Here is a 26,531-nt window from a genome sequence, read left to right as displayed (position 1 = left end):
AATACATATTCATATGAATATGACAGAACACAACCACATAATTTTGAGTCTGCTAGGTGTCCAAGAGATCAGGAACAAGAGACCTAATGGCCGTGGGTGAGAAATTGAGATGTGGTGCCAGTGTAGTGGCTTAGTGGGTAATTTTCTTTAGCTACTGACATGTTCATATTGGCCAACTTCTTAGTAAACAGTAGCTTATTTACACATTTGTCCATCATTTATATGGCATCATAATAAGCACTCATTTAGAGTGATGTTTTGGCCACCAGACTGAATATAGGTCCATTATTCAGTCCATGAAGCTTTGTTTTTGTTTTAGCTGCTATATGCTGTTGTTCAGGTTGTTGCTAACTTTGTCTTCACTTCTTTGCACAGCTACATTTTAAAGCTTTTTTTCAGAAAAAGTTGCATTTCTTATTAATGTATTTGTACCTTATTTAAAGTACATGCATTGCCTTTGTGTAAGAAATGTGACACAGAGGCCATACACGTTGTACTGCACCTCCTGCTTTTCTTACTCTAACCTTTTACATATTTTTTTCCCCCACTAATCATGATCTCAACCGTTTCAATCAGCATCAGTTACAGCTACATACTGCCCCCTACTTTTCACTGTTGCACAGGCTTCACTTTTTATCATGAAAAAAAGCTTTTTAGTTGAGTGAGTCTATACATAATTTATTCTCTATTCAGTTTTCCATCATTCATTTTGGTTTGTTTATATGATTTTATATACCTTACATTATGTGTAAAATACATTTATAGACTTCATTATGAAATATGAAATAGGTAAAGTTGTGGGTGAAATATATCCACAAAACTCACATGTTGGTTGGCTATGGACCTCAGTAAAGCTTTATTCTGTTCGGCCAGTGGAAAATGCAGTGGAGTGCATTTTCCACTTATCTGTGTATGTGTTGTATATGCTCATATCATACATTATTAATGATGCATTCTCTTCCGGCATGCCCCTATAAGATCCTGAGATGAAATCACATGATCAGGAAGAGAGGGATAGATACACATAGATTAGCTATGAATGGGAGATGACGACAGGCTCAGACAGACAAGGGGATACACACACACACTCATGCTTTTCTCCCTTTGCTGAAGCATACACTACTACCGCTGCAGTCATAACGATGCAAGAGGAGACGGGCAGAGAAGGGTGCAGGAGGGAGGATGGTGGAGAGAGGTAGGGCGGGGCTGCTGAGTGACAGAGCGGGAGGCAGGAGCTAGAGGGAGGGACCTGCTCAACAGACGACTAAGAAGAAGAGGAGAGAGAGAGAGAGAGTATATCCACAGGACGTGAGTGTCAGCAGCAAAAGAGGGGGGGGGGCTTCCAGACTGGATGGGCCCAGCAATGCCTTGATGGAGTATGGGCCAGATTTTAGGATTCTCCCACTGCCGTGAGTCTGCTTTTGTTCCATCTCTCTTGTGTGTGAGGTCTGCATTTGTTTATGTCATCATACCATCATCACATATATTCCAGCTCAGCATCTTTTCTAGCTAGCTAGAAAGATGTGGTACCTCACCCCCCATCCTGCCTGCTCTCCATTCCTCTCTCCTGTTCTTACCTTTTAATAAACACATGGCTGAAAGGGTGGATGCAGTGCAGAAGCTGTGTTGTTGTTGCTGTTGCCGTTAATTTGCAGATATTAAGATGCACGCTTTGTAGGCAGTTTTCTTTCTTTTCAGTTGTGCTTTAATATCTCGGTTTTCTCAACATCCAACTGATATTCTGTACAGTTAAATGAAATGAGTTTAAGATCATTTGCATGTGCTCACATACAGTGTGTGCAGAGGAGAATATGCTGCACTCATTGCTCTGCCTAGGTTGATTTATTAGCTAATGTCATGCTGGCTATCTAATGTAGTAAGGGCCTTTACTGCTGCCAATTTAGCACAGTATGGAAATGAGTTCTTATTCACTGACCTACACCATGTAGCTATTATCAGGTTTGGCCAGGTATCACATGGCATTATGTTCAGTGGCATGTATGGTAATTTGCATTTTGTATTTGGTAAATACCAGTATTTCAGTGGAAGTAAAAATGACTCATAACATGGCATTGCAGTGTTTGTTAGGGCTTTTATCTTATTAGTCACTTTACATTAGTTCATCTAAGTCACATGTTTTGAGAGGCATCATCAAGATGAATGTGAGACTGCTGAATGAATGTAAAAGTACCAAAAATATGTTTAGTTTTCTATCTCTGCCAGTCTTTAAGACAGGTTCACAACCAGATGTATGTAAAATCTTGGACTTTGTTGTCTTCCAGAGGAATATGGCTCTGTGGCGTCCACTCCGGACTCAACGCCTCCGTGCACTGACGGTACGAAACAGAAACTTGACATACAGTACTGATATAAACGGGAGTTTCCTGCCTTCTGAAGTATCTTTCTTTTGAACGTAGTATTAGAATCAATCCCCCTTCAATCCAACACCTCTTTCACCTCAAAATACTAGCAGTGAACATCCACAGGTGAACACAGAAATACATTTTGATCTCTGCTAAATTTTTAGAAGAGATGTTTATCAAAGAGGGTTTCATCTTTAGATATCACACCTTTTCTCCCAGACATCAAATAACACCGCTTGGTGCTTTCAACTGACTTATCTGTTTATTAAAAGCAGCATCACACTCTTTGTATGACAGTGAACTGATATTCACAGTGTTTGCAGCAGAATTAATTGAATAAACTGCTAAGAGTTGAAAAATTGTTTCTCTGCTCAGTTCAGCTATATTTAGCGTACATCTCTTTTCGGACTATGCTCCTCATTATTTAGAGTCAGTATATCTCTGTGTGCATTGAGGTGACCATTTTCATTCACTTTTGTCTCCATTCAGGTGGAAATGAGGAGTCTGAGATGTATGAGCTGCAAACAGCCAGGGAGTGGTCTGATGATGACGAGGAGGGAGATGGAGACCCAGATGATGATGAGGGACTGGCTTCATCCCCGTCCATCTGGGGCACGCCACGTCAGAACTCCTTTGAGCTGACTTTCTCCTACATCGCCATCGCTGATGCCGAGGCCGTTGGAGCCTCACGACATCACCGTGACAGACGCAGGGGCGGCTCTCGGGGAAGTCGAACTTCTCTAATGCGCACAGACACCCTGGAAACACTGTTGGACTCCCCCGATGTAGATTGGGATCCCCAGGCCTTTCTCAGTCGAGAGGAAGAAGAGGAAACATCAGAAAGGAGAGTGCAGGAGAGGGCAGAGGCAAGGACAGTGAGGACAGTGAGGACAGCAAGCCCAGCAGCGAGGAGGGAGCTGTACAGACAAACTCAGACTATTACAATTCAGCCCTCTCCCCAAATCGTGGACCCAGAAACTCAGGGGAGAGATGCAGGAATCCAAAGAGAGGAAAGCAGTCTAACACAGACTGTCCAGCCTCCCTCTCCATCCCCATCGTCCCAGCAACAGATACTTCAGGGTGAGAGAAAGAAGAGAAATGGAGCGTGTGGGAGGAAGTTGTTTTATTCTAGTGGTCAAGTCAAACTGAGAAGAAAAACTAGGTCATTCAGTTAAAGGATTGTGCTTTATTTTAATAGTTCTCATCTAGTTTAAATGGCTGTTTGCGATGTTCAAGACTTTTGAAAGGTTTCGTCATTTAAACACAACCAGTAGTCTACCTAGTAGTCCAACAGGTGTCTCCTTGGGCTTAACTGATTTTCAAAAGATTTAAATCTTGTACAGGTGAAGACAGAGCTTGACTTTCTTAAATAATAATAAATAAATAAATTCTTAATAATAATAAATGTGTCAAACCATGATTCACTGAGAATAGATTATATAGTCTCATTTATGATGATCTTAAAAGTCTTTCCCTGAGGTGGATTTGATGTGATGTGGCATGGAGGCAGACATGTGATGAATCATGATGACAAGTAAAACGTGGCCAAAGTCTACCAGGCCTCTAGGAGGAAGAGGACCCAGAAATGTTTTCTGATATTTCTAAATGTGAATATTGTAAATATTTAGGTATCAGATCATCTGGATCTTCATGTTTTCCGGTTCTCAAAATAGCTGGTTTTAGACCTTAAATAGCACACATATAATGTATGATTTTTGGTAATGTTCACATGTACAGGCGCTAGTACGTGAATGAGATAGAGTGAGCTCCTGGATGCAAAAAACAAAAGTTTTTTGCTTTTTTTAGACTGCTACTATACTTATGACTTTAGACATGAAACAATACGATGTCAAAGTGCTGTCCTCTAAAATTTTAAGGTATTATCCACAGTGTCAATTAAATAATAAAAGGAATCCAGCCAATAATGTATCAGCCTTTTCAGGGTGACAGATCTTATTTTCACTGATTATTTTACTCCAATATTAACAATATCCTCAGTTTCTCCATATGTTATTGTATAGTTCTTTTCTTAATCAGTCCACAAAAATATATAATTAATGAAAATGGTTATTTGAAATTATGAAACATCAAATATGCTTTTAATTATTATGTTATTGCAAAAACATTATAGGTTATTAATAACAGCATTGAAGCATTTCCCTGAAGGATATTCCTTTAAGAATTTCTTCAAGGAAAGTCATGAATAATGAGGAAAAAGCAAGAAAAATCAAATGTATGGACTTCAACCTTGAACCACAACAAGAATACTGCACTTCAAATACTTTTGAGGACACTGTGGGATTCAAAATATAAATGAAATCTTTTGTCAGTAGGTTCAAGTCTAGCTGAGCATGCACAACAGGATGAACTTGGTGATGATGTCATTGTAATAGTGACATCATGTTCTGTTTCCCAGCAGCAGCAACAGCCTCACCAACCCCCGAGTCAGAGTCTCCCGTCACCACAGAAACCATTTCAGTCAAGCTGCTCACATCTGTGCGACCACGAGACCCTTCATCCACATCGCCGGCTGCCATCGGCCTAAACTCTCAGGAACAGCTGGTCAGCGATCACTGGTTCTCAGCTCTTAACTTATCAGAGGACCCGACAGTATGCACCCACATAGCAGGTAGAATATTCACTGTATCTGTATCTCAAAATCTTCTTCTGTCCTTCCACCTCTTCCATCAACTCACTGCTGAGCAAGATGCTTTCATTCAGCTCGTTAATCAATACTTTAAATAAAGAAAATATCAGATTTCGCTTTGGACCTTCAAGAGCAAGCAGACAAAGATATTACCCCCCCTCCCGCACACACACACACACACACCACTTCCCCGGAAGTCCTGGCTGTTCATTGTGTCTCCATAGTAACCCTCTCTCGGGATTTCAGGAATGATAAGCTAATTGAGGGGAAAGCATTCTTGGCATTGGCTGACTTTTTGGGCACACACACCATCACCACTGATGTCAGAGTGTATCACTGTTTGACACAGAGAGACAAAGAGAGGCAGGTGTATGAGTGTGTGTGTGTGTGTGTGTGTGTGTGTGTGTGTGTGTGTGTGTGTGTGTGTGTGTGTGTGTGTGTGTGTGTGTGTGTGTGTGTGTGTGTGTGTGTGTGTGTGTGTGTGTGTGTGTGTGTGTGTGTATGCAGGTTTATGGGAGTTTGTTTGATCTCTAAGAGTGAGAAACAGAGAAAGGGAAAAGGTGAGAGATAACATCCTGTCTTTCAACTTACTGGCACTTTAAGTGGACTGTCGGTCAGAGTAGAGCTCAGTCTTATTTTAGTGGATGTTAAGGGGGCAGCAAACCCTCAGACTCATGATGAATGTGTGGTCAGGTTGATGACAGAGTTTAGGGTGTCCCAAATAAATAGCACACATGCATATATTGGAGCATCATATTTCTTCTGCTTTTATTACTTGTTTTAGGGACAGTGTATCAAACCTCAACACTTTTTTTTAGCAATTGAAATGTGTCTCCAGCACCAAGACAGTAGAAGTAGTCAGGTGGTGGAAGATGCCTGCTCAGATTTATTCTCTTTTAGTTATTGCTTGATCAGGCATGTTCTGGTTTAAATTGTAATTTTGCTAATTTTAGACTATTCTATTTACAGAATAGAAGTAAAGACTATCGCACTCAACCAAAAACAAAAAGAGGGGCTGGGGTGTGTGTAACCAAAGTCAAAGTTCGAAGCACGAAAAAGGGCACCCAAATCAAGACAGATTGTTCCTTTTGTTTAGCTTTCTCCATCAAACTTGAGCACACTGGAAACTAAATAAAAGGAAAAATCTGATGGATTTAGGTGGGCAAACCCTTTTTTGTACTTTGAGATTATTTTATTTAAGTAACTTGTAAATCTGTTGGGGTTTAGACAACATTTAAAACGTTGAAAAATGTATTCTTCAAGGTAAGATATTTGAGTATTGTTTTGTTATCTGTGCTAAAATCTGTTAATGTAACTGAATGTGTTACAACCGCAGTATTATTCATGAATATATTATAACAGCAGTTTACAGACTCAAGTAAGTCTTATCCAAATCTGGAGATAAAGGGAACCAGTACTTTGTTAGCCTGGTTTCATTCTGCTACATCACTACCAGCATCTCCATTTTTTTCAGCAATTCAAGTAAATGAAGAACAAAGTGAAACAAAATGGAAACTCTGTTTGATTAAACAGCTATTGATTTGTTGTCAGGAATACAGGCCTCTTCTTTAACATTTGTACAATCAAATAAGTTTTATTTTGAAAGATAAATAGATATTCACTCTCATTAATGCAAACATTTTAATCACTCATCTCTTTAGAAAGGTTTGACTTCATGACATAACAGAAATTAAACCCTGGTTATCGTGTTTCAGGTGCCAGATGACACATGAACACAACACTATAATATACTGCATAACTTTATCTGAGTTCATTCAGGCATACCATGAGTTCTGATTCAGGGTGGAATTTGCTTTATGGAGAAGGTTCAGTATTTTGAGATTGTTGTGAATCTTCTCTTTATGTGTGAACCTCTTTGAGTCTTGAAGTGGGGGTGGGCGGCGCTGCGGACAAGATTATTTTGGGCTGTCAGAGCTTTGGACTGCTGAGCGAGCAGGGGGGTGGCCAAAAACAGCTCAGAGGGGTGAGGGGGAGCACAGCGGGACAGAGAGAGGGACAGAGGGTGTGAGGGGAAACAGTGGAGCGGCAACCAAAATGGCCAGCAAAGGTGAGAACTTGGACTTAAAGTGAAAATAGGATAATTTGAGACAGAAGTGAACACCTACCTAGATGATGTGTGGGTATTTAGTAGTCAACTACTGATTTCATTTACCAGCAGGGAAGCGATGAACTCAATTGTGACGGGGTGGAAACCTCTTGTAGTCCTTAGCAGTGGACTGTTTAGAGTTGTGACTTTGCTATAATAGAGAAAAAGCTTGTCTGTCAGGGGACTTGAGATGGGAATTGAGTGGATTTCTCACGTCTCTTTGATAAGTTCACAAGCAGAGTCTCCAGAGACAGCTGCCTCCGTCAGCTAGAGATGTGTTTGGCTTTTAACTCAGGTGTAGCCGGGTGTTCTCCTCATTGTAACTATCAGTTGCCATAATTTAAAGTAGCACTAGCCATTCAAATGAGTATCATGAACTGCACTCTTGTGGTATGCTGTTAGCAGCGTGTCATCGTGTGTCATAACTTGGCCGGCTGGGTTCTCTCTCACATTTTAATGTTTCCTCCTTAGGCTGAAGAGCTGGCATAAGCAGGGACATTTCAGACTGTAGTACTCTGAGATTTCTTAGACATGTAATTGAGCTGACCTGTACTGGGTCAAATGAAGTGGAAATTACTTCAGGGTTAGAGGACAAAGATTGTGATTAAGCCATATGTTTTTATATTTAGTTTATTAATTAGTTGGCTGGATGGCTACATGATTGCTTGACTGGTTTATTGATTGATTGATGTGTAATTAGTACACTAAGATTCATTCTGTTTCTTTGATTGCATTATTATGGTATAGAGAAGGCCGCAACTCTATAGTGGTGGATAATGGATGCAGTTGAGTAATAATTTCCTCTAATCAAGATGCAATTATTGTTTATTTCTAACTAAGTAATTTATTGCTGAGTGTCTGCAGATACTTTGATACAGTTGTACATGAAGGACACTTTAAGTAGCTTAAGGTCAGTACAACATACTAAGTTATTGCTGGCAATAGGAGGAAACAAGAATTGAAAAGTTTGAAGTCCCCCCTAAGGACACCTAAAGGCTGCAGTGTTTATTACACCCAACAAAAAGTGCTGTAGAAACAATAGCACACTGCAGACATTTTACCTCCCCATTGAATTTATAAAATGTATGTTTTTCTGCCACAAGTTGTGGATAATTTCAGATGATAATGCAAATGTGACAACTTCTGTGGGCTTTAAAGAAATAGTTTGACATTTTGGGAATTATGCTTATACTCTTTCTTGCAGATAATTAGTAGATAGAATATTCATACTTTTTTTGGTCAGATTAAGCAAACAAGATACAACATGTTAGTTAGTGACCTTTAGGTATGCTGGTAGATAGATTATGTTACTTTTAGAGGTTTAGAAATGTATCACATCTGTATTGACTCCAAGGCTTTAGGATCCACTCAAGCTATCTGTGATGATGCATGATGGTATGTAAAAATGTAGATATAATATATATCTCATTTGTTTTGTCTTACAGTGTTGCTACATAGCTGCTCGACTCCAGTATAAAGAAACTCCTAGTTGAACAGAGGTTCAATGCAGGGCATAGTGTCATCCATGAATATTTCCTGTTAGTTGATGCTGTCAGCTCTACAGTGTTGGTTTCATATATTGTTACTATGTCCTAAAAATGAAGTAGTCACTGTTTCTGGCTCCATGTGCTGCGTAACCATGTCTCAGAGTGATGGCAGCACAAACATACACATTGGATAGGTGTGTTCCAGGGGCATCATGGGTATTCATTGTGTGACTTGATGTTTATAAATAACCCACCTGCTGTCAGTGCACTCTATTCAAAGAGGCTTCCCTTTATTCTAATGCTGAGGCTTAGCATTTCACTGAATGACAAGCACAAAGACCTACGCACCACACAACATACCCTGTAATTTCACGATGAAGAAACACTGCTCTACCTGAGGACTTTGTGCTATAGTTTGGTCATCGATTAAAAAAAATAATTAAATCTAGCTGAAAGAATCACATCTTCTACTATACATTTTAGCAAAGCATCACTAGATGCCTCAGTCTCCACGGCTGCTGTTGCTGGGTGACAGAGAGGGAAACCAACAGGGTGTGGAAAAGGGGCTGCTGACGACCTGACGTCTGTCAGCAGGTGCTGTGAAAGGCTGTATTTAAATTCTCTTCGACCGCTTGCTTCCTTCTATCATCTGGGGGCTAAATTTAGCCCAAGCTGGAGCCTGACATGTCCTCGTAGCGGCTGTGTGTGTTCTCATGCTTGAGCCTGGAAATCCCTCTCTGCCTCTCTCTACCACTTCTCTGGCCTCACTTCCTTTATTATTTCCATGTCAGAACCACTGTCTCTTCCTGCCACTTTTCCTCTCTTCCTCTTCTCCCACTCAAAATTAAAAGCCAAGAAGCTGAGTGATGATGATGCTGCTCTGTTTCCGGGAAGGATGCAGCAACTCACAACTTCCTTTGCTTTTAGCTGTGTACAGCTCCTGCTTGAATTTGGGAAGCAACTTGTTTATAACTTTTAGACACATCTGACTTGATCACTTATGGTATTATTTGGTCCACAAGTTTTATAATTGATACAGTACCTACAGTATGTAAATCATGTCAGGCTATCATCTCTAGACTGGTTCCAGGCCTCTGACCCACTGCCCAGTCTAAACTGTCAACAGCTACCTATACACTTTCCTTCCTGCTTTGAATTGTAATTTCAATGGTTTATCTATTGTAATTACCTTCATCACCTACCTACTTCGTGTCACACTTTTCACATAATTTCTTCTTCTCTTACTGTGTGTTCATGCATTGACTGAATTGCAGACGTGGTGCAATTACATGCAAAGTCAATGCATAGACAGAAATGTGCCTAGACTACACAAATTGATGCATATTATCGACTTCATAAATGTACAGAGATGAGAGAAAATAAAAGACAGGAGACTGGAGGTTAATAATGGACAGATCCAGTTTGTGGTGAGTTCTGAGTTCAGTTAGAAGCTCAGCTAAATACAAACACACAGGCATTATGCTCTATTCCCGCACCCTTTTCTCACTCCACCCTTTTTGTCTTCCAGTGATGGACCTGATCTACTGGAAGGACACGGAGAGAACAGGCATGGTGCTAACAGGGTTAGTCGTGGGCCTGCTGTCCCTGTTCCAGCTCAGCATCATCACTGTGGTCTCCACAGTCTCCCTGGCTGTCATGTGCTTCACCATCTCAGTGCGCATCTACTACCAAGTCCTGCACATCCTCAGCTGGGGCGATGGAGAACACCCCTTCAAGTAAGTTCACACAGTTTTCTTCCCTCCTTTTCATTCTTTTCTTTTTCTACTTTTTCTAAAAAGAACAAAAAGAGTAAACAAAAGAGGAATAATACAAACTGCAGAACAAAGAGAGCTAGATTCACTCCATTACTTTTGTTTCTGCAGATTTTCAAGATCAGTTTTTGTTTTACATCTAATAATAAATATGCAGTAGCTACATTTTACTTATTAATTGCTGAAATATTTATTGTTATTAACCTAACTGGGGTTAAATCTTTAAAATCTTTCTTCAAGTCTTTGTTATGCTGTGTCAGTGTATGTGTGCTTAAATGCAAATATGTGTCTGAAGGCAGTTTTTACATCTTTAATAAATATACAATCTAAGTAAATGATTGACCAATCATATCCCCTACTATGTGGTAGTGGTAATTGCATTAACTAAAGGAATCATAAAAAGTCTGGTGTTGACCCAGCACTGGCCTTTTGACCCCTGGATGTCTCCGGACTGACAGGAGTTGATTTATATTTGGGCTGGGAGGATTACAGCCAAGGATCCGTGAATCAGTGTCTCATTAAACATCATTTTCTGTTACACAGTATAGGATGGATGACTAAGAGGAGAGTTTAAAAGTACTGGGTAGAAAGGCAAAAGTAACAAATGTTTCTGTCCATTGTCATTACTTTATCTCTGGTTTTCTTTTTCTGCCTCTAAATATCCTTTTGTTGTGTCACTGTCTCCCAGGTCATACTTGGACCTGGACATCAGTTTGGTTGGAGAGCATGCTGATCACCACATGCAGAAAACCATGGTTATGATTCTGTCTGCCATCGACAGTCTGAAGAACCTCTTTTTTGTTGGAAACCTCTTTGAATCCTTAAAGGTTAGCAATGCTGACTAATAAAGCTAGTCTTACATGAGTTGCAGTGTGTGTGTGTGTGTGTGTGTGTGTGTGTGTGTGTGTGTGTGTGTGTGTGTGTGTGTGTGTGTGTGTGTGTGTGTGTGTGTGTGTGTGTGGACTGTCATAGGCTACTTTTGGGGACAAATTTCAGGCTTCAGACCAGATAATTGGGGACAGTTTTTCCAATTGGAGACAAAAGCCATGTCACCAATTGTGAAAAAGCAGATTTTTGGGCCAGTGGTTAAGGGATAGGATTAGGTTAGGGGAAATGAATGTAAGTCTATGTAATATCCCCAAAAGTGACCATGATCTCGTGTGTGTGTGTGTGTGTGTGTGTGTGTGTGTGTGTGTGTGTGCGTGTGTGTGTGTGTGTGTGTGTGTGTGTGTGTGTGTGTGTGTGTGTTTGTGTACGTGTTTGTGTACGTGTGTGCTGTTCAGTCTTGTCTCTTAATGACATGTCCTCAAGGATTTGCATCACCCTGCCCAGAACCCCTCTCCCCCCTCCTCAACCCCGGCATCAGTTTTTCTTCACATTCTTTCATTGTGCTCTATCATCTTCCTTTCTCCATCATCCCAGTTCCCTCCATCACTGGAAATGACAGCATTGCTTCGCCCAACCGTCTCTCTCATTATGCTAGCTCAGATACTCAGGTCCTCAATAAGGGCAATATCACTGATGAAAACTGTCAGCTCCAATGACATATTTTTAGTAATCATGTCAAACAGTCCTTTTGGAGGAAAAACTTTTCAAATTAGTTTAAATTGGTTCTAGCAGAACAAAAAGAAAGCAGTTTATGTGTATCCAGCCTCGGGGTAAGCCTCTCTTGCTGGCAAGACCAAAACATTATGTTAATATTCATCAAGAATAAATAAATATGTTATTACCATATGTCATCACCCATGAAGTATGTCGCTATAGTCTGCACGCTGATTACATTTCTTTTCTTTTTATTAACAGCATTGACTGCACAGTGTTTAAACAACTTTGGATTACTGTTAATTATCTGGGAGCTAATTAATCACGTGCTGTTGTTGTAGGAATCTATGATGGCACATAGATGCAATGAATTTCTTGATAAATATGAGTTAAGACATTAATCATAGGATTATTTGTTTGATCTTTGGCTCTTCGTGTCAACATTTTGAGGTAGACAAACCCAAAAACATCTACCTAATGAATGCACTGCAAAGATTCTGAACATGATATACAGTATAGTATGCATATTTGTAGTACAACTAATTAACTATTAATAATAATAATTTCAAACACATTCCAGGAGTATTAAACTTACCTGTATGTTATAATATTGTGCATCCAAAGAATGTCTGCTTAAAGTCTGTGTAAAACAGTAATAATTGTGTGTTTTCAGTTTGTCTCACCACCAAAAAATGTGAAATTGACCATCCAGCCAAATTTGTGTATAAAATTAGATTTAAAAATTATGGAAAGAGAAAAGGAGTTCTCTGCTCTGAAATGCTGGAAGCGTCTCTGCTGAATGCGCTGAAAACACGGCCCTACTGAACAGCCTCTTAACAACACTCGTTCCAAACTTCTGTATAAAAATTTTTTTTTTTAAATAGACCTTGTTTAAAGGGGTCAGATGAGCAGCATGGATTATATTTTAAAAATAAAATAACATTAGGAGCCACTGTTTAATTCAAATTAAATGTTTTTAGGTAAGCATGGACTGGTTTCAGTAAAAAGGTAACTTAAGTGACTAACCATCGTTATGTTAAATTGTCTTTTTTTCAATGGAGTTTGGTGCACTTTATGGTCCTCACCTCTCTGCGCTGGCGGCTCCACACATTGACAAATGCTTCAGTAGGGTTTAAAATAACTCTTTGAGTGTTAACGTTGACCGAAAATGGGCCCATTCACCAGTAAGAGTGGATTATCTGACGTGAATCCCAGTGGTCTCGGATGAAAGTTTGTAAAACTATCAGCTGTAAAAATAGTAACTATGAGTACATGCACTCCAGTGTTTATATGGTGGGGGAGGGGTCATGCCAGTAGCCAGTAACTCCTCTACGTCATAGAACCACCATTTAAGGGCCCGCCCAATAAATCCTGAATACAGAAATGGTGAAAAATTGTTTAACGCTCTATCTCCATAAGTCGGTACAACGTAGTTAAGAGGGTTTTTTTTACATTTTCAGCAGTTTTAACATGTATAAAGTGGTTGAAAAGAAGTCTCTCATTTTCCTTTACACAAACTTTAAACTGCCTCTTTGTGGTTTTTTTCTTTTTCTTTTTTTTTCTTCTTACCTTCATTTTTCTTGTTACTCTTTTCCTCGCTTTAAAAGAGATCATTACTGTCTGAACTGCTTGCATAGCACTGGCACGTTTTCGTAGTCTTGTATTTTTATTTAGAAAAAATGATTTCCTCTTGTGGGACAGTAAAGATCTGATAAGAAATAAAGTGAAGTGATACATAATGTAGCAGCTATCTTATCATCAATAGAAACTGTCTCTTCACCTTCATGGAAAAAGTCAGGACCAGTATCAAATTTCTGACCAGTATAGTGTGCTTTCATTGGTATGTTATATCTGGTGTAATTTTAACAGTGTGATCTATTTAAATGGGGCAAGGTTTGCAATGAAAAAGTTCATGTAACTTTCTGAACATTTCTAAAATCTTACAGGAAAACTTGTAAGATATTCCATGAAAACTTAAACTAAAATAAATGTGACATGATTTTTATTTTTTAACTTAATTTTAAGGAAGGAATAGATGATTGCAGACACTGGTGTTTAAATCAGTATTACATGGAAATTATTGTTAATTGTATATCAATCAATATTTCATTATCACGCACCTCTAATATAATTACGGCGTTTCAGTAATTAACAGCAGCAGATTGTGGAGACACAGACTTAACACATTTACAGTTAATAGGGAGTCCGTGTGAGCTGACTGAGCCCCTAAATCCCAGGACCTCCCATTCTCAACCCTGACCTGGCCGGTATGTGACATGACACACAGGAGGCTGAACGTAGAGACACCCGGGGATCAGCTGGAGTCTCTTGCCATCTGAGGCAGGGGTGTCCCATATCAGGGCAACATTGGATCCCATACACAGTGACTGTGACACTGTGAGATATAAAAGAAAGCACCCTAACCCATATTAGTATTCATGTATTAGGAGGTCCTTACATTCTTCATCTTCAGTGCAGAACATGCTCCAGTGCATGTGTCTCTTTTATTTAAGCAACAGTGAAGCATAATTTACTGCTTTCTAACATAATTAAGACTACATGGAGCATTGCTGGAGGGATTTTTTGACATGGGCACAAATCATTGAGGGAAGTTAAACTGACTCTCTGCAGCTGTTCCTCTATTTCTTTTTCTCTTGGTCTTAGCTCCTGGTTCTGATGTACCTTGTGACGTATCTGGGAGACCTGTGCAATGGCCTTACTCTGCTCATTATCAGTAAGATATTACAGCTGGAAATATGCAATCCATTGACATACTGTATGATTGGTATGTTAACTACTCTAATTTTCTTCTTTTGCCTTTGCCAGGTGTGATCGCTCTCTTTTCTCTGCCACTTTTCTACAGACAACGTCAGGTAACACTTTTCAACTGCTTGAGTTCATTCTTTAATTAGTCACTTTCACTTTCATATTCACAGACATATTGTTTTTGGTATTTCACAGGAGCAGGTAGACGGCTTCATTGCAAAAATCCAGGCCAAAATCTACAACGTCAAAGACATGTGAGTATGGCGCCATCTTCTGGCACAATGGTGCCATCAACAGAGGTTCACTGGTGTTTGTCTACAGTTAGGCAGCTGGTGCTCAGCAGATACCACGGTTAGGCCGCACAGTACACATTTCATTGTAGTGAGCCATCCTGTGGCTGACAAAAACACAAATACATGTCTGTTGGACTAAGTAGGATTACAAATAATGACAGTGAAGTATGAACATACATTCAAGTAATACAATTGTTACAATAATTACATTTGGTTATCTACAACAGTAGTTCCAAACCTTTTTCTTTAAGGGACCCCTGTTTTACGGCAGAGTATGACCAAATCAGCTTTTGCTCAATTAGCTCTTTGGTTCTTTTAACTATGTATTTTTGTAGTGCAATGGTGCCATCTGGTTATATTTTTAGGGAGGGACCATTTTAGTATTATATGACTATTCATATTTATTTTTACCGTGTCAGATATGCAAGTTTATTGACTGACACAAGTACTAACCACCTCCCCTGTGTCTGTCTTGCAGTCTGCAAAGACTCGCCCAGGGCGGCGGCCCTCCTCCTGACCCAACCCCTGGTGGCGCCAAACCCAAATCCCAGTAAACACTCATGGACAAGAATTAAAAGAGAAGTTACAGGCTGTCACTCCGATGTCTTACCCAGCAGTCTGCACTCAGAGCTCCAGAGACTGGGGAAGAGATGGGACGTTAAACTTAAACAGACAACGATGATGGGGATTACGCATGGTACTTAATACGCTAACTGTATCTAAGTTATGGGGTTAAGAGGTGGGGGTTGGGTTAATTCTTAATAAACGGTGAAATCAAGGTGTATGAATGCAGGATGCGACTGTTGCCGCTCACATCAGAGATGGAAACATTTAATGATGCATCTCATGATGTGTGACCACCTTTGTTCACTATTTTTAATATCTAAAAATGACTTGTGAAGTGTTAGTTGAAAGCTGTAGTCCAAATGAGGTACTAAGACCAGAAATGGGAAGTTCCCACACTGACAGCTACACACCTGAGAAAAGGGAATTTAGTTGTTAATGTGATTTATCTGAGTGGACAAAAACAAAAAACAAAACAAAAAACAGGGGTCATCATTATTCATGGCAGCATACAATTGGCAATTAGGATGCATGTGTCTATGCGACTGCACATGTACATTTCTGAATGCATATTCATTCTCATGACTGTTTTATCTGTGTGTGTGCAAGTATGAGATGAGTGCGTGTGTGTGTGTGTGCGTCTAATTCCTGACATACAGCTTTGCGGAAATGAAACTGTTAACTACAAGCAATTAAAGTCACATTTCTTCTTTATTTTCCAAACTTTCTGTTTCTTTTCGCACAGGCATTCACTTTCATTCACATGATTATTCATTTGAGTTTTTTCTTTTTGTCGTTGTTTTAATGTCACTTCACCACACTGCACGCACCACTGTGTGCCACAATTTGGCCCTCATTCATTGACATAAAGGGAAAGCTGAAACGTAATATTCAGAGAGATAAATGGAATTTTAACAAGTTACTTGAGATATAAGGGATGTATGATTTAAAAAAAAAAAATGAAGTGCTAAAAATTCAAATAGACAGCTCTTAACGTGTTTATCTCAAGCCTCGGAGGAAACGTGAAGAAATGTGGGAATGAAATACAGCAGGTGCCTTTCTAACTGCAGGTTATAGTGCATGATCTGATTCACAGTACTTACTGCTGACAACAGCTTACAGCGATTTCTCCCCCCATAACAAGCCACTTCTCATATTTACCTGACCATTGCCTTCCTGAGAATGAGGTTTTGTACGTGGATATAATACTTGTGTGATAAATAGATACATGTGTACAATGACATGGTATCTTACACAGAATTGTAAGTAGATCCGTTTTAGGAAAAATAAAGTTATTCAGGACACTCTGCAGCAAGTCCATATTTCCCTTAAGCAGTTGCTTTTAAGCTTGCACCAAAATGTGTCTGTTCCTATGCCTTATTAATGCATAATTTATCTCTGTCCTGCACTGAAAGCCTTGTTATGTTAACAGACATGATCCTTGAAACCCAAAAAATATGGCCCATGAGCCTTAGACACCGTCTGCTGCTCAGTATTGGACCGACTGTAGTTGTACACACTGGCCTCTTGTAGTAGTATACTAATGCAAATGAATTCTTCAAACAAGATGTTAGAGATAGTGATGAAATTAGAGGCACTAGTCAGTGATTCTCTATTTCTGTCCACACAGCTTGGCATATACAAAGGGTTCATTCACTGACGTCTGTCCTGTCGAATTATATTTAGAAAAAACTGCAGTCAAACTCATTATTTAGTCTTGCTTGGTCTTGCCCACAACTTTATTATGTTTTTCTATGTGCTGTGAGGACGAAAGACTTCCAAACAGGAAAGTAGTTCCTTTAAAATAAGTCAGAATGGGTCATTAAGTACATTATAGTAGTATGCTGATTATTTTGTATTCTTGAAAATAATTAGAGTTTTAATCTTGGAAAAATAAATACACTGAAAAGCTAAAAAATAAGCGTAGTGTGACTTTTTCTGACAGACACAACTCACAATTTGACTCAAATCTCTGATACTTGCCTATGACAGTATTAGAAGCATGTTTTATTTTTGCAATAACATAAAATAGCTTGGACTGAAAATTTTATCAGAGGCTATAAATGGGGCTCACCTTTAGAGAAATTATATTATACATTGGCCCCTATAATGAATTTTCAGTTTGTACCCCAATATCTGCCAGATACATTTCTGTCAGACCAGAAACGGTTCCTACATTAGCCACGGGGTATCATATTTAATTAGAGCTGCAATGGTAAGTCAATTAACAAATTAGTCTGTTGGCAGAAAATCAAGTGGCAACTATTTTCAAGCAAAAATACAAACCATTCTTCGTTAATCTAAATACCTCCAGGATCTGGGAAGTCAAAACTAGCAATTTGAAGATGTCATCTTGGCTTTTAGAATTGCACAGGTATGTCTTACTATTTTCTTACTTTTATAGTCCAGTTAGAGAAATATAATCAGCAGATTAATTGATCATCTGGGCCTGAGGTTATTGATGTTTCTGGAACTTTGTCTGTTTCTGGGTCTTGGTTTTCTTATCTACTTTTGATTTTGCCTGTATGGACACATTTCATTTAAAGTCAAGATGTTTCAAATGCTTTTAAATATGAAACCTGTTCAATTGTGGATTTTGGAGCCATATGGTGATCATGATATACACACGGCCTACCCAACAGGTAATTCATGCGTTTGTTTTCTCTTCGCTGTTACTTCCAACCACAAGGAGGCGACAAATGCCAAGACATTATTTCCATCCCTTTTGTAAAATGTCCAAACTAGATCAGCTCAGCCACTGCACAGTATGAGAAACTATCAATCACAAGAACAGTTATTTATATATTAGTATTTTAATTTAACAAATATCATTGTCTTTTTATATTGTACATTCTCCAGTAGTTACAGTTTGTGACCAGTGGCTGTTAAAGGTTCAGTTTGCCCTGTTAAAGTTAAAGTAGGTCAAGGGGTCTGAGTGGGTTTGAAATTTCAGCACGTTATGTGTCATGTTCAAAATGGACATCAAGGTTGTCCCTTTCTTACAAGAGAGGACAGGTCTGGATTTGCAGATTAAATCATCTTCAATAGACAACATATTATTTTTCAAAAACGATAAACATTTGATTTGACATCCCCAACCTGTGTCTGCTTGGCTCTCCACTGTTGGGAGGCGAAGTGGGTGGGTTTAGTCAAATCAATCCGGAGATATAATACCTTGGACCCGCCCTCGCATTGTAAACTGCAGAGAGGCTTCTAGTCGTGATGGTAATCTGCCACAGTGGGTTTGGCAGCGCACAGGACAGGAGGAGAGGTTTTACGCACAACTCCCACTCGCGATCATAAGCATTTGGCAGACTTGTCTAAGAGAGGAAAAGCCTGTTCTCATGGTGGGTCCTTCATCTGACCGTCGAGGAGAGCGCTGGAAGTGAAGTGCTGGTTGTTTGAATGTCACCTCCAGTCACCATGGATTACGGACGGACTATGGCCCCCCCGGTGCCCCCTCACAACTCGAGTCCGGCCCGGCCAGGGTCACCGCAGGAGCGGCTGCTGAAGTGCGTCCTGCTCGGCGACGGAGCAGTGGGCAAAACCAGTCTGGTGGTCAGCTACACAACGAATGGCTACCCAACCAAATACGTCCCCACTGCATTTGATGACTTTTCTGGTAAGCAGAGTGAAGATAATGCTATTTAAACTCTTTAAAGAATGTGCATAATGCACAAATAATCAAAGGTAATTGTTTAATACAAGAAACAGCATTTCTGATTTATGCATGTTTATTTTCCAATAAGCCCTGTCAGTTTTGCAAGGATCAGATAGTGAGACTGAATTGCATAGCGGCACAGGTCCAGTATTGAGATTGAAGCCTAAATTGGGGTGAATTCTGGTGAATTAAACTTTAATGACATTAAACAAAGCTCCGATGAGCCCATATAATCCTCTTTATTTCCAATTTAATTCAATTTGTCCTTACCTGCCTGACAGTCTCACTTAATTTCCCTGAACTCTTCTTCAACTTCACATGTTTTGAGAGCACCCGCCCATTCTGCCAGTTCTCCCATTATTCCACTGTTATGGTAGATGTGTTTGTGTTTCCTATTATCTGTCTTCCATCAGTGTTAATGTACATGAGTTATCGTTCCTGATGTAGCCAGGTTTCCATTTGGCATGGTTCCACTTTCCAGACTGTCTCACTAGTCCCAGTAAGATTTATTTACTGAAAAATAAGAGTAGAGAACAAAATCCTTAAAAGGTGGCTCTTTAAACTGATCGGTCTTAACATGAAAGGAAACAGCTGTGACCTTTACTACTTTATGATCACATCCTCAGACTAAGCCAACCAGACAGTCCAATTGTAGCTTTTCTTTTTGAACCTTCAAACTTCACTTTGTTAGATGTCCTGTCTATAAATGCAAAAGTATAAGTTTATCAACTTCTTTATGCTTAGTTTGTATTAAGAAGTGAATACTTGATGTTGCACCCTGCAAACTGACTTGTTACCTTAAGCATTTTTGTCAACTTTTTTTTTTTTCCTCTCTCTCTCTGACATTAAGCTGATGAGTAGTAAAACTAACAACTTGGCTAGCATAAATCCCATAAAACTCTCTGGGAACACACACCACCTTCAGAGGAGCTCTGGCTCAACCCTCCCGTACGGAGCAGAGAGTGTCTCTGGTTCACGGGTTTTGGATTGCACAACTCTTTCTATTGTTGTCAGCCTTGACCCCTCGAGCCCTCTCAATCTATACTGGAATGGGCACATCTGTTGCAGTGGCTCTGAGGCAGAGATTGTCTTTCGTCCAGCCTGACAGAGAGTAATTGTGCAGTTGGGGCCCTCGCTGGTGATGTCATATCTCGGTGCCCGGAATCAGAGCGTACTCTTGAAAGCTGACTTCTGAGCAGTTACGCAAAGCCACAGGTGGCAGAAACAGAGAGGAGTGGGGGGCCGGGGAGAAGGGACGATGAGCTAGAGCAGAAAATCAAAGAAGTATTATATGTCAGGGATTAGGAAATAATTACACAATGGCAGCTCTCTCTCTCTCACACTTTCTTTTTTCTCCTCCTCCCGCTCTTTTCTCCTCTCTTTTGTCAAAGCTGGGTGCTATGATGCCTGTCCTACTACATGAGTAGTTCCAGCAAACTCTTTGATCAGGTGGTATGACCAACCAACACACTCCAGGCATATTGTAAATGTTTCCATGTGCCTGCTGCTCTGCATTGTGCTCACTCTTCTGAAAAGAATAAACGGCCCTGTAATGAAACTTGCTGTAAGATGACTCATCCACTTTTCCACCAATCTGGAAATGAGGCCTATTGTTTTGTTTTTACCCCCACTATTAGACAACGTTGGAATGGCCTCTGTCAAAACACAGCATAGAACAAAGCTCACCGAGTGGTCCGAGCGACAGTAAAGTGTTATGGTCTCAACAGTAACTGGCAGAGTGGGTGGGCGAGACAGAGCAGGCCGTCTGTGAGCTGGAAGAACAGAGCAGGGGGTCTTTGTGTTTTCAACTGGCAGGCTTTTGTTTATTCCACAGTATATTCTTGTTTGTGTGTGTGTGTGTGTGTGTGTGTGTGTGTGTGTGTGTGTGTGTGTGTGTGTGGCATACAGTTTAAAGTTTTAAGGTCATGTGGACAGCTGTGACTTATTTTCTCTGTCTATCTGTTTCTGTGTCCGCAGCTGTGGTTCAGGTGGATGGAAACCCAGTTAGACTACAGTTATGTGATACTGCAGGACAGGTGAGTTTTGTACACACACTGACGGACATACACATCACATGCACCCTGTGGATCACAATGCTTGTCTTTGCTACACATAAATGTCATATTTTAGCAATGCTAGCAGCATGGCTTTATGAGCGGCAGTGTCCAGACTGAAATATCTCAACATCTGTTGGATGGACTGACCTGAATCTTCCTCTGAGGATGAATCCTACTGACTTTAGACTCTTGATACGCTAGCTTTTCGTCTAGTGCCACCATGAGGTTAACATTTTTTATTTTTAGTGACATGTCTCAACATCTATTGGATGGGTTGCCATGAAAATCTTGTGCAAACATTCATGTTCCCCTCAAGATGAAACCCTTAATTATTCATCTTGTGCAATCATCAAGTCAAAATGATACTCTGGTTTATGACCAAATACATACAAAATTAACAACATTCCCATCAGACTCAGCTGTTATTTGTGTTAACTGTTGATTGGCAAAGTTTAGCATGCTAAAATGCTCAACTAAGATGGTGAACATGCTTAATGTTATACCTGCTAAAACTTTAACATGATAGTACGTTAACATCAAGGAACCACTGCATTTACATACAGCCACAAAGAGCCACTTGTTACATTACAATTGTGAATTGTTTATGCCTTTTTCAAATTAATTGTAAACAATACATCTTTAAAGTTGGGGCTGTTGATCTGACACAACATCTAATTTAAGGATGACACCTCGAGCTGTCAAACCTTATTTTAATGGGTATTTTTTAAGGTCAATGGTGTCACCCCTCTACTTGCTATAACCTGTGAGGAAACATCTGTAAGACCAGATAATATGTTAGAGATATGTCAGATTGATTTCCATCGGCAATGGTTTAACAATGAAGACAACAACCTCCATGATCCCACATTACTTCTCAACATCAACAAACTTGATCTTTTGTTATAGTTTTGATCGAGTGACCACTAGAGTCAAGAAGAAAAAAAAAAACTGTGTTTAATAGATTAAACAAATATTTAATGAATTGGCAACAAAAATGGATGATTAGCAGTAGACATGCTGTTTTTTGTAGTGCACTCAAGTTGGCCTTTGTTTTTCCTCAGGGCTTCATTTAGGCCTCTCCCTATTATTTCAGGTAGCTCACCAGTGTAGAAATATTAGAATTCCTTGTCTCTACTGTCAGTCTTCATTTGAAGTAGAAGTAATGCTGCTCCATAGAAATGAAAGGGCACTGAAGGAGAGGGAGAAGCCAGTGGGTTAGATCAGAGGTGAAATGATGTAAATGCATTAAAAAAGATTTGTTTTCTCTGTCTGTGTCTGTTAAGGACATGGTACAAGAAGCATGCCAGGCAAGGTTTTTGACTCATTATGTTGGTAGGGAGATCTTGAGAGGAATAGGCTGTGAAACATTTTTTTTCTCTGGGGCATGGGTGGTTATTTCATAATCCAGCTCAACAGAAGCCTGCCCTGGGAGCAGCATATTTGACATTCACAAACACTGCAAGGGCACTGCCAGTTCTCCGCGGAATCAAAGACAATTTGGCTATGAAGTGGGTCGAGGCATTTGAACAAGCCCCTAATACACGTAAAACCTCACAGCATGTTGCAAGCTGCACACAGTGCTACGGCTACACGCACGTATAACGCACACACAGACAAGCTTGGGCATATATGGACAGATAAAAAGTAAGCAAACACTTTACTGTACTGATGCAATTTCATAAGAGGGAGCTTGAGTCAGAAATGGTTTGGGGTGTGCCAAAAAAAAGAGATGACAGAGAGAGGGGGGGAGAACGCCGAGAGAGAAGACAGAAAAAGTCTGGAGAAAAATGATAACAGCTGCTGCCAAAGCTGATAAACAAAGTTGCTCCTTAGTCAGAGATGTTGATATGCCTGTATATTCTGCAGATGGACCTACGTCATCAGATAGCAAAGCAAAGCCAAAGCTTGTGTGGGAAACTCACTAGTTGATTAAACGTCCACTGCATTTGCTGAGCCTTGAACCCACATGTTCACATGTATAAATTACTGATTGCTTTTGCAGATTTTGGCTGCGTTTCAAAATCAAAAGATGCCGGCAAAGAGAGATGTTTAGGCAAAGAGAGATTAGCGAATGTGTGCTGGAAAGCCGAGGGTTAAAGCATAGAAGGAGAGGTTTGTGTCAAGTTTCTGCCAACTTTAATCTGTGTACTCAAGGATGTGGGAGGCCCTTGTTAGTTAAAGCTGTGTGCCTCCATAGTGTTAATTTAGGAGATTTACTGTAGCTGATATAAGTGAGCGGGCAGGGCTCATGTATACATTAGCACAATATAAACATTATTTAGACAGTGTGTTATTGAACAGCTTATTGGCACAGTTCCCTTCCTTGTGTTGCTATGATGCTTGAATCTGTTGACCAGTGAAGGGCTTCCTGAAAGTGCATCTGTGTGTGGTCAGTCTGGGTGAGAAGTGAAGGGAAATAATTCATCACAAAGTAAAGCTTTAGAGCTAAATACAAAATGTTTCCTTAATTTTTTTTATTAAATTGTGAAGTAGGAATACAGGAGAATTTGCCTTTGAAAACACAAAACCACATTGCTCAGTATCGGTTTCTGTCTCCAACAGGATGAGTTTGACAAACTCCGCCACTTTTGCTACAGTCGGACCGATGCCCTGCTGCTCTGCTTCAGTGTGGTCAGCCCGGCTTCCTTTCAAAACGTCTGGGAGAAGTGGGTCCCTGAAATCCGCCGTCGCTGCCCTCTCACGCCCGTCCTCCTCGTTGGCACACAGTGTGACTTGCGACAGGACGTCAAAGTGCTGATTGAGCTGGCGAGGCGGCGGGAGAGGCCAGTGCCAGAGGAAGATGCCAGAGCTCTGGCAGACAAAGTCGGGGCAGTGACATACGTTGAGTGCTCAGCACTCACACAAAAGAATCTGAAGGAGGTGTTCGATGCAGCTATTGCTGTGGGGCTGCGGCAGTCTGACAGGAGAGTCCGGCGGGAGAGGAAGGTCCGCAGCACAGCTGATAAGATGAAGATGCTCTCAAAGTCCTGGTGGAAAAAGTATGTGTGCGTCCAGTAGGGAATGAGGAGACAATTTTCCTGTGACTGATGATAAAACTGGAACTTGTTCAGGGGGACTGAGTTGGACGTAAGGACTTGTTTTCATGCTCCCCTGGAGGACCCCACACGTGTCCAAAAATGACTTTAATGGAGCAACAGTTCAACAGAGGCAGAGCGTGTCTACCGAGCTGTAGTGGTTACAGGTTTGGCAGAAAAACATCTCTTGCTGATTTCTTGAGGCCTAAAAGACTGAGAACGTAACCACTGTCTGCTCCGCAGAGCCAGTTTGAACTGATAATATGACTTTGACCAGCATTCAACCAAAAATTATGGAGCTAATAAAATTTTATGGCACATGGAACTGCATATCAAACTGGACATGTCCAAAGGAAATATGAGCTGACTCAGAGGGGAGGTGTTCAGACAGTGATGTTATGTACTAAAAGTATACTCCTTCTCCTTTTTGTCTGATTTGGTACTATTCTTTAACAAACTATATAATTTTGTTTTCTACACTGTAATTCATCTCCCACCACCTCTGATAGATATCTTTATCCACTGAAATCAAAGCATTAAGTCTATATAAACTGATCAGCGTAAATCCTCAAATCAAAGATACAATTATTCCACTGATGAAAATCAAAGCCAGTCCTGCACCTTGTTTTTTTTAAATCAGAGAAATCTACAACTCCAATGACAAAAGAGTAAAATCTGCATCTGATCAGATTTATTATAACTTGTCTCTTGGATTACAATCAAATGTATATGAGTATAATTTTTTATGAAAATCTATGAGTTTTTGAGGGAATGTACAGCTGGTTAGAACGATGCATGTTGTACTTCTTCTAGTTGGGATTTCTCTACACCAGCCTGTGTCTGTGCCGCATTTTGAAGTGTTGATACAGCTGTCTCATTGTTAGTCGAGCCACACAGTAAGAGGTCTGCAAGCTCCTCAACAATACACACCTACTGGATTGATGCCACAAAACATTAATCAAATAATAAAATGCCTATGCAGGATATTAAACTAAATATGTCTGCTGTAGGTTTTGGTAAGCTTAGAAGTTTCAGTTGTTCACTTTGACTGAAAACATTCACCTTAAATGTTTTTCAGAACTTTTCGTCATTATTACAAGGTTGCAGCAATAAGTTGGGTGGTGCCACTGTACATTGCACTTATCACGCACAGTCCAAACACATCACTGCCATGGAATGGCCTTTGGACCAGTGGTGTGAAAACTTAAGAACTGGGTACATAATGAGTGTGTACCTCCTTAATTTTCTTTTAAAACAAGGTGTCAAAGCAGGTAAAGCATCATCGAAGTTGGACGTTAATCAGTACCTGCACTACACCACTGGTTTGAATGATCACAGGGTCTTTCTTTGTCATTATAGTGAGGTCCTTAAACAGATAATTATCCGTTTTTGTCGGTCAGTATATTGGAGCTCGCTCCTCTTCTGAAATTATGCAGTAAATGAGGTGAAACCACCAAAGAGACTGATTCTATGTTTGCTTCTTATTTTTCAGAAGCCTGTCATTCAGCTCTGTCTATTTATCAGTTCCTTCTGGGCCAATAACTGATCATCAGCAATACAGAGCAGATGTATGAAATATTGTATGTCATTATGTATGTTACATAGCACTCATTTATGATGTTTGTAATGTCATCAAGATAAATCTATGTACATATATAATTGACTCAGTCATGTACAGTGCCTGAATGGTACTTAATGGTATGAGTGTTTCAGTTGGTGTCTGAGCAGTTTGCTGAGCTGTATGAGAGGAACAAAATAAAAATGTGAAATATTTAACCGGTTTTCAGTGTTGAGTCTTCCATAAAGATATCTTATCACACTGAAGAGGAAATGATGAGATGATAAAAAAGTAGAAGAGTGCTTGTTGCATTCCTTGTCTCTGAGGTCAAAGGTTATTAACATATGTTTGATGACAGATCTCATATGCTTTGTATGTTTAAGAAAAAGGGACCAGTGGACTTTTGTGTAAAGTCCATGGTACGTATATAGACTTTTGTAACCAAATGCAGGAATTTATTGTCAAACGTGTACCTGGTGCCTTACAAAACTTTAACATACCTATAGCAGAGAAACACATCAAATTTTGTTCATAAAGAAGCACTATTAGCAGACTGAGGGGGATCTATGAAAACATACCCTGATATATATGCATATTCAAACAACCAAATCATTAACTATTTACAATATAGTGTGTGTAATTTTACGTTTGCCATTTCGCAGTGTTATCTGCCTATTAT

At 39.9% G+C, this 26,531-nt stretch overlaps 2 protein-coding genes across 2 annotated transcripts; both read left to right on the top strand.

Annotated features, from left to right (window-relative positions):
* The first annotated feature begins 1,351 nt into the window (after positions 1–1,351).
* On the top strand, positions 1,352–16,255 carry rtn2a (reticulon 2a). Its single transcript, XM_062419203.1, is given in 10 exon segments — positions 1,352–1,409; positions 2,283–2,336; positions 2,853–3,443; positions 4,780–4,992; positions 10,133–10,340; positions 11,065–11,203; positions 14,583–14,652; positions 14,745–14,791; positions 14,880–14,938; positions 15,456–16,255. Coding segments are annotated over 10 exon segments (1,515 nt in total). The 3' UTR covers positions 15,532–16,255.
* Positions 16,256–18,736: 2,481 nt separating this feature from the next.
* rhoub (ras homolog family member Ub) lies at positions 18,737–26,070 on the top strand. The gene is made up of 3 exons (XM_062418857.1): positions 18,737–19,163; positions 21,180–21,238; positions 23,822–26,070. The coding sequence occupies exons 1-3, from the start codon at positions 18,947–18,949 to the stop codon at positions 24,275–24,277; spliced, it is 732 nt and encodes a 243-aa protein (XP_062274841.1). The 5' UTR covers positions 18,737–18,946; the 3' UTR covers positions 24,278–26,070.
* Positions 26,071–26,531: the final 461 nt, after the last annotated feature.

Source organism: Scomber scombrus, chromosome 5 (genome assembly GCF_963691925.1).
Source record: "Scomber scombrus chromosome 5, fScoSco1.1, whole genome shotgun sequence".
In the NCBI taxonomy this organism is placed as follows: Eukaryota; Metazoa; Chordata; class Actinopteri; order Scombriformes; family Scombridae; genus Scomber; species Scomber scombrus.
The sequence above is the reverse complement of the archived record's forward strand: the minus strand, read 5'-3'. Positions and strand labels throughout refer to the sequence as shown.